At 45.6% G+C, this 9,450-nt stretch overlaps 1 protein-coding gene across 1 annotated transcript in view; it reads right to left on the reverse strand.

The window, feature by feature from the left end:
• Positions 1 to 5,596, reverse strand: part of ACTN2 (actinin alpha 2) — a 71,991-nt gene extending 66,395 nt beyond the window's left edge. The window contains 1 exon segment of the mRNA NM_001243666.1: positions 5,371 to 5,596. Coding sequence (NP_001230595.1) covers positions 5,371 to 5,496 — 126 coding nt within the window. The 5' untranslated portion in view covers positions 5,497 to 5,596.

Raw genomic sequence — 9,450 nt, forward strand, 5'->3', positions numbered from 1 at the left:
TGCTTGGCACACCAAGTCCATGCTCATGCTGGTATCCCAGGCCCTCTATTACCTGGCCCTGGTCTACCTGTGCCATTTTCTCCCTAAATGTGCACCTGCATCTTCAGCTTCATTGAAGCCCCTCTCTCTCTTCTTCACACACGTCCTCAAACACATCATAAACAGCAGCCTCCTCCAAGAATACGGAGCTGGGTTGCAGGAGGAAGACCCAAATGCTGGTCTGGCCACCTTGGTTATTTTCTCCTCCACCCTTAACCTCTCGGAGCCTCCCCCCATCTCTTTATCAGACGGTGGGTAAGAGGGTCGCTTGAAATGGGTGTGAGGATACTTTGATGGCGTCAAAAGGTCGCATAAACACATTATTATGATGACATCACACTTATCACCTCCCCACCCTCCAAAAACCCCACAGTAGACTGTTCACTCTCTTTCTCCAGCCAGAAATGCCGTTTCTCTCTCCTCTCTACTCAGCTAGCATTTATTACTCAAATTAAGGCCCACCCCAAGTTCCCAAGTTCTACTCTCTCATAAAGCTGTTTCCCCATTATTCTCATCCACAATGGTTTTCCTTATTTGACCTCCTATACTTTTTGCTCATTTTACAACAAACACCTGGCTTTTAACAGTAAACAGTTTCTTATCTTCTAAGTGTTCAAGTGTCTAAGTCCTATCTTTAAAGGTACACCAGGGGAGGTGGGTAGTGAAAAGGTACTGTTTAGCAGGCATAGAGTTTAACTTGGGGATGATGGATACATCCAGGAGGTGGGTGGTAGTGATGGCTGCATAATGATGTGAACCTAATAATGTCACTGAACCACACGCCTGAAAATAGTTAAAATGGTAAATTTTATGTTACGTATATTTCATCACAATAAAAAGTACATTTCAAGTCTCTAGGAACAAATATCACGGGCTTCACCTCCCCGCACAAGTCCAGTCACAGCCCTAGATTATTACAACGGCACCGCACCCCCTGATGAAATCAACAAGTGCTGGCTGCACAAGCACAGGAATAATGTCGGCCCATTTACAGATCACTGCACAGCACAGAACCCCCTCCACATCGACCAGTTTAACCATTTGCTTCTGAAGAACTCTATGAGGCGAGAGAGACAGGTATCCCTTTATTTTCTAGATGAAGAGATGGAGCTCAAAAGGTTCAGCGACTAGACTTCAGCCAAACAGAGTACTGGGAAGAGCTGAGATTCAGCTGTGCCTCATGAATCTGAGACATTTTACCGGATTTTCATTAATCGCTCACCTCGTTGGAACAATCAGGGCCTTTTTCACTCCCATGAAAAAATTCCTGCCAGAGCGTGCCCCACCATGTAGGGGAAAAGAGCCCTCCCCACTGGCCTTTCACCAGCAGCTGCTCCTCAGAACACCGAAGGAGACAACTGGAGGTTCTGGGCTCCCTGTTTATTCCGGACCTACAGGCAGCTGCTCCCACACAAGTGTCCTTCCACGCAGCCTGACCCCATGTGACAACATTTTAGCGTGACAGGACCAACAGCCGGTGCCCCCAGGTGAATGGTGAGTCGGTCCAGCTCAACTGGGAGTGTGCAGAAGAACTCAGCTTTCTTGAGGAGCAAGGAAAACTACTCAGAATTCTGAGGGTGGAATAAAGGATTCTATTTGGCTATCTATGCTCTTGACAACTGATGGAGACTAAGGATGGGAGGACCCTTTATGTATGGAAACACACAAGTCATTTCCTTAAAAGGTCTGTGCTAGCCTCCCAGAGTGTGGTGACAGACAGCGCCTGTGCCCATGGAGATAGCACACATATTCAGCATTGCTGCCCTGACCAGTAACCTCCCGATTAGGCCGCAGTTGAGCTAAAAGCTGATCGTGCTTCTTGGTTCCAGGAGAAGCTTGCTTCTAAACACCAAAGCTCTAGAAGTTTCACAAGTCCACTAAAGAGAACCGAATTTCTGGGAATATAAGTATTCCTAAACGCCCCCAAAAGAAAAGGCGGAGGCAATTTGAAATGCCGATACCTACTCATGCTCGATTCAACATCTTCTAAATTGACTCCTTTTGGAAAAAGAACCACAGGTCCTCCCAAAACTGAAAACCAATTATTGCTTCAAGATTCAAAAGTTCCACTTCTGGGGATGTAACAAACAAACGAACAAAAAAACTGAAAATGGGGTCATGAAGATATCTGTACACTCATGTTCCCAGCAGCATTATTCACAACCAAAAGGTAGAAGCAACCCATGTGGGGTCGATATGAATGGATAAACATGCAGTGGAATATTACTCAGCCTTTAAAAGGAAGCAAGTTCTGACACATGATACAACAGGGATGAACCTTGAGGACATTATGCAAAGTGAACTAAGAGATCACAAAAGGACAAACAGTGCACAACTCCACTTATACGAGGTCCTAGGATAGTCAAATTCATATAGAGATAGAAATCAGAAGGTTGCCAGAGGCTGGAGGGTGGGGGTGGGCGGGGTGAGAGGAATAGAAATTTACTGTTGAATGGATACAGAGTTTAGTTGGGCAAGATGAAAAGAGTTCTGGAAAATGGTTACAGAACAATGTGAATGTACTTAATATGCATGAACCGAAGGTTTTAAAACGGTTAAGGTGGTAAATTTTATGTGACGAATTCTCTGGTATCTCTCTCTCTCACTCACACACACACACACACACAAGCACACTATGCTTTTCCTAAGTCCTTCTGTGGCCAGGAATTCCACACCAGAGAGCAAGGATTACCACAGCCCCTGAGACTCTGGAACTGTGGATATAATTAGCCCTCACATCCATTATAACGCCATAGACGTCATCATGTGTTACCAGCATCTGTTGACAGATCTCATACCCAGCATATCACTGAAATGGCAAGTGTAGAGCAGGTACCCACAATAGAAACAATGGCATTTTATCCTCATCCTGTTCCAGCAGTTTGGCTCATAGGACATAAATAGAGGCCCCTGCTCTGGCTGCCCTGAGCTCACAGCTCAGTATTATTCTATTGACTTGAGTGGGTTCTATACCAAAAGTAGAAATCGAGAATCTTCTGGATCTGTTCAGCTCTGTGTCTTAATGTCATGTTTTGTTCTGTTTTGTTTTTCTCCAACATCTACAAACCTAACCTCTTTATCTAAGGGGATAAAAACAAATGAATTCTCACTTTAAACTTTTTAACATTGTTTTGTACTGGGATTAGGAAGTGTTCTGTTTTTTTAGTTATGTACTTCAAGTGCTATACAATTATAATAATACATGCACACAAGAGCCTCAAATTTTAAAAAATTACAATGAAATTATATCCAAAAATATTGTGAATATATAGCATATACATATGACAAAAAGCATATGTCAGTGTGGCCTTTGGAAACTCAAATTAACTCTATCCTGCACTGTACTTTAACAAAGTCAACAGACACAATTGCAACTAGACTATTACTTTCAAAAATGATGGGCAGACTACCTGTCCAATTGCTCAGCTACTTTGCTCTTTCTCATGGGGGGAAAAAAGCAATCATGTAAACAAAGATTTAAGACTTAAAAAAAAAATGAAAAAAATGTAATCATCAAAATTGTGGGAAAAGAAATTTTTTGTCTTTTTTTTTTTTTTTTTTTGCTATTTCTTGGGCTGCTCCCGCGGCATATGGAGGTTCCCAGGCTAGGGGTCAAATCGGAGCTGTAGCCACCGGCCTACGCCAGAGCCACAGCAACGCGGGATCCGAGCCACGTCTGCAACCTACACCACAGCTCACGGCAACGCCGGATCCTTAACCCACTGAGCAAAGGCAGGGACCGAACCCGCAACCTCATGGTTCCTAGTCGGATTCGTAAACCACTGCGCCACGACGGGAACTCCGGAAAAATTTTTTAATAAGGAGCATGCTAAAAATGAAAGCAGCTTTTAAACTTCTTTCTGATGATGCATCAACTTGCCCAGATGACACACTAATAATCCCCAGGCCATGAGTTTCCCTCACAATAACTCATTTAAAACATGCGGACGTTTTGAAATTTTATTCCCTTTTATAGACTCAACTTCTCCTTATTACTCCCATTCTGTCGTTTCCAAGATGCTAGGGATGATGGAAGTCTTAGGAAGCTAAGGTGGGGAATGAAATGTAGCTAAATTAGAGCTTTAAAATAATAACAGTAGGTCAGGGTTTTGTTGTTGTTGTTGTTTTTAAGAGAGAAAAAAAGACAAGGAAAGAGAAATCCCAATTTGATAATATATGGTTATTTTACAAATAACAACCACAAAACCCCAAAATGGTTATTTAATAACTATCCAAATACTAGACCTCTCGCCTTCAGCTAGCACTATTGGGAGTATGGAGTGTATGTGTTTTCCAGCCATGTATTTATTCACCGGCTTCTATTAGATAATAGTTACCCATGCAGGCAGCTACACAGAGCATTCTCATGCACACATATGGTCAACAGAGGTTATCCACTTCAAAGCAGGCCCTTAGAAGGGAAAGCCACGCTGCCCCACCCCCGGAAAAATCAGGGGGAAAAAGCATAGGGCACCTTGCTTTTGCCAGGACACTGTCATCATAAGGTTGGATGAGCAGGTCTGGGCTGGCACGCCTGACTCGGCCAGACTCTGTGCCCGGTCAAACAGGAGGCAGCATTTAGCCTCCTGGTGAGCATGTCCCACTTGTTCCAGCCAAGGGGATCAAGAAGAAACCTTGAAATAGTGGAATGTTCCATTGGGCCCCCAGAGAGCGCCAACCAACATGGGCAGGAAACTTTTCGAGCTGGCTGACTCCCTCATCCCTGTGTGCTTACTTCAATGAACCAAAAATAGAGTGTGAAATAACTATTACTTTATGGGTGAATGTCTACTGTTCATACAGCACCCCTCTCCAAGGAGCCCTAAGACACTGAATAAATGATTTTCAATTACTCTTGGGGGCAGCCCCATGAAAACTGGGATGGACAAGATGTTCCTCTGACCTCTTTTATTTGGGAAGTCATCAGTTAGGGGAAAAAGGACACAAAGGGACCAGGAGACACAACTTTGGGGACAAGGTCACAGACTCTAGGGGTCAGAAGCAGACCTGAGCCTCAGATTCTGTTCTATCGCAGGTTAAACCGGAACCTCCCCTGCCCCCAGCACTGTTATCCCCGTAACATTTTTCGTTTTGGAACTCTGATGTGACACCCGCGCGCGCACCCACGCACTCGCGCGCTCACCCACGACGCCGGTTGCCAAGCCGGTCCCTGCACGTTTTCCCCTTCCTACGGGGGCACCCGGGTCACAAGGTCACGGGACGACACGACCCCTCCAGCCTGCTCCCACCCGCTAGTCCGCACGGTCGGCGGCGCTCCCCCGTCGGCGACGCTCGGGGAGGGGGACACACGGGCACGAGTCCCTAGCTGACCTTCCTCTGCTGCTTCTCCCAGGCCGGGTCCAGGAGCAGGTCGCGGTCCCACTCCTCCTCCTGGATCATATACTCATCGTCTTCGTAGACATAGTTGTACTGCACGCCGGGCTCGACTTGGTTCATGGCGCTCGGTGGCCTGGGCTGCGGCGGACAGGCAGACGGGCGGAGACGCGGCGGGGCGCGGGAGGCGGACGGGCGGACGGGCGGGCGGGCGCAGGGCGACCTTCACGCGGTCCTCTCGGGGCGGGTCGGCTGGGCGCTGGGTCGCGGGCGAAGCACCAGCTCGGGCTGCAAGAAGCAGCCGAGCTGCTTAATACCCGCGCCGCCCGTCACGTGGGTGTCTGGCCCCGCCCCGCCCCGCCCCGCCCGGGCCTCCGCTCGCGCCCGCGCCCGCGCCCGCCCCCACCCTGGCCACAGTGAGCACGTGCGGGAAGGCAGTGGGGCACCCCAGCTCCCGCGAAGGTTCCCAACGCAGCCTCCGAACCTCCAGCGCTGTGTGCGGAGGCCAGCATCAGCCCACGCCCACGCTTCCTACCCACGGTCTGGCTTGCGGCGCCGCTGGACTGACTGGGTTACCTGGGCGGCCAGGTGTACACGGGTCAGAGGAAGGACACACATGGCCTGGGTCCCTGACCACCGACAGCCAGTTCAAGTTGTTCCCCGTATTCACGTTTTCCGTATATGTCCACAGGTATTCATAGATACCACACACATACAACACTGGAAAGTAAAGTTTAGAAGCTACAGAATCCCCTTTCTTCTTCCTCTCTTCTCCCTCACCTGGGGGAACCAAGGCAAGGGGTTTAAATCAGCCATATTAAAAAGTCATAGAACCATGGAGTTCCCGTCGTAGCGCAGTGGTTAACGAATCCGACTAGGAACCATGAGGTTGCGGGTTCGGTCCCTGCCCTTGCTCAGTGGGTTGACGATCCGGCTTTGCCGTGAGCTGTGGTGTAGGTTGCAGACGCGGCTCGGATCCCGCGTTGCTGTGGCTCTGGCGTAGGCCGGTGGCTACAGCTCCGATTTGACCCCTAGCCTGGGAACCTCCATATGCCGCGGGAGCGGCCCAAGAAATAGCAAAAAAAAAAAAGACAACAACAAAATAATAATAAAATAAATAAAAAATTTTTTAAAAAAATTAAAAAGTCATGGAACCAAATGAAAGGCAGGAAGTGTCAGCTCTCACCTGCCAGTCATAAATTTAAAAGAACTGCAATAGAGGACAAGCAGGCAGCTTCATGTTACATGTCCATCTCCCACTGTTGCACTTAAGCATTTTCATCCCCATGGTGCTGCTAGCTGTTTCCTGTCAGTTATGTCGCTGTAGGAAGCCAGATGAAGTCCCGTGAAGACGAGATTGAAATGGTTTCATCGCATATTTATCAAGCACCCACTCTGAATTAGACACTTCCACGTTGGGAATCCAGAGGCTAGCTGACAGGCAGGGCATTGAATCCTGCAGCTTATGTTCAAACAGTAAAATTTGCCCACAGATGCTACACAACTATGGTTCAAGGGCTACTAATTTGCAGACGTTTCAAGCTGAAAGTATGCCTGACTTTATCATTGTTCCTTAGAATTTTTATGTCACTTAGTTTTGTTTCCTGCAGAAAGAATTTAACCAATTAGCAAACATCACACTAGCTTCTAAAAAAAAAAAAAATGCCCATGGACTTTCCGTTGTGGCTCAATGGGTTAAAAAACCCAACAGAGTGTCCATGAGGATGTGGGTTCGATCCCTGGCCTTGCTCAGTGGATTAAGGATCTGGTGTTGCCACAAGCTGTGGCGTGGGTCATAGATGAGGCTCAGATCTGGCGTTGCTGTAGCTGTGGCCTAGGCCTGCAGCTGCAGCTCAGATTGGACCCCTAGCTGAGGAACTTCCATATGCTGCAGGTGCAGCCATAAAAAGAAAAAGAAAAAAAAAAAAAGAAACAGGAACAAAAATATGCCTACTAGAATATGAACTCCATGAGGCCAAGGTTTTGTCTTCTTATTCACAGCTATAATCCCCAACAACTAGAAATGAGCCTACTGGGTGCTCAAATATTTGCTGATGAAATAATTATCCTTAGAAACATTGACTGAGCTAACTTGCTTAGATGTAAATTAAAATTTTAAAGTTAAAATAACAATCTCCGAGGAGTTCCTGTTGTGGTTTAGCAGGTTACGAACCCGACTAGAATCCATGAGGATGTGGGGTGGACCCCTGGCCTCACTCAGTGGATTAAGGATCTGGTGTTGCCATGGGCTGTGGTATAGGTTGCAGACGTGGCTCAGATTTGGTGTTGCTGTGGCTATAGTATAGGCCGGCAGCTGCAGCTCTGATTAAACCCCTAGCCTGGAAACTTCCATATGCCACACCTGCAGCCCTGAAAAGCAAAAAATAAATTAAAAATTTAAAAATCATAATCTCTGAGCAAGTTTATGAGTACATTTTAACTATTAGACATGAGACCCACAATTACAAAGACTGTTAATGTTAGGCTTCAAAAATTGTGGGGACTTCAAGTTCCAGATGAGATGTATTAAAAGACATCAGATTTACAATCCTTCCTGAAATAACCAAAATCTGTGGAAAAGCTTTTGAAGACATTGACCATCAGGCAAAGAAGGATGATGATCCCTGAGAGGCAGGAAACAAGTGACATGAGCAGTATGATTGCCCCAGCTTATTTCCTGGAGAATGTTTCCAAGATGCAAGGGCATTAGGGGAACCCAGGCATAGCTCAATGGTTTCCTAAAACTGTGAGTTCTGAGAGACCAAGGTGGCTAGAGTTTGCAAGGCCAATTACAGAAGAGGAGAGAGCTGCAAAGAAGCAGAATGGAAAATCTCATAATTCACAGAGGACCAGATAAATAGAAGTGGGGAAGAGGGGTTAGCCCTAAACTAATGATGCACTGGTCCTACCTAAAACGGCTCAAAAACAAGACCTGAAAGGATCAAACTGTTTCCAAGTCACATAAACATGTCTCAGAACAAAGCTTAAAAAAAAAAAACTCATAGGAAAACAAAAACATTCAACATTTAACAAGGTAAAATTGGCAGTTTCTGGCTCCTGTCAAATATTACCAGGTGTGCAAAGGAAAGTATGATCCGTAATCAGAAGAAAAATTAATCACACTGATCCAAAGTTGACACATGGTAGAGCTAGTAGAAAAGAACATTAAAAGTAACTATTAAAAAAAAAAAAAGTAACTATTACCGGAGTTCCTGTTGTGGCTCAGCGGAAACAAATCTGACTGGTGTCCATGAGGACACAGGTTCGATCCCTGGCCTGGCTCAGTGGGTTAAGGATCTGGCATTTCAGTGAGCTGTGGTGTAGGTCGGCAGCTATGGCTCTGATTTGACCCCTTATGCCGTGTTAGCATAACTCCATATGCTGCTAACACGGCACTAAAAAACAAAAAATAAAATAAAGTAACTATTACCGTATTCCATGTATTCAAGAAGCTAGAGGAAAGATTGAACGTGGTATGTAGAGACATTGAAGAGGTCCTACTGTGTAGCACAGGGAACTGTAGTCAATCTTCTGGGATGTGATAGAAGATAATACAACAAAAGGAATGTATATATATGTATGACTGGATCACTTTGCTCTATAGCAGAAATTGGCACAACATTATACCTACCTCATCTTACTGCATATGATTATTCTTTGCAGAGTTCTAATTTTTTTTCCCACAAATTGAAGGTTTGTGGCGATGCTGCATTGAGTAAGTCTATTAGGGCCATTTTTTCCAGCAGCATTTGCTCATTTGTGTCTTTGTGTCACATTTTGGTAATTCTCTCAATATTTCAAACTTTTTCCTGATTATTATAGTTATAGTTGATCTGCATAGCACTTATATGTGGCTAGGAAATACTGCCTTGAATCCGAAATAATTTTATATCATTTCACTTACTGATTACACACCCCTGGGAGGCAAGAATCTTGTACAGTTTGGAATAGTCACTACACCTGTGACACAGTATCTGGTAGGTATCCATAATTTTTAAAAAGCTAATAAATGTAACTAATTGAGCATATGGCCAGGCGCTACACAGAGTGTTTTGAAGGCTACCTAATTTAATCTCA

The sequence above is a fragment of the Sus scrofa genome, chromosome 14 (genome assembly GCF_000003025.6).
Source record: "Sus scrofa isolate TJ Tabasco breed Duroc chromosome 14, Sscrofa11.1, whole genome shotgun sequence".
NCBI lineage: Eukaryota > Metazoa > Chordata > Mammalia > Artiodactyla > Suidae > Sus > Sus scrofa.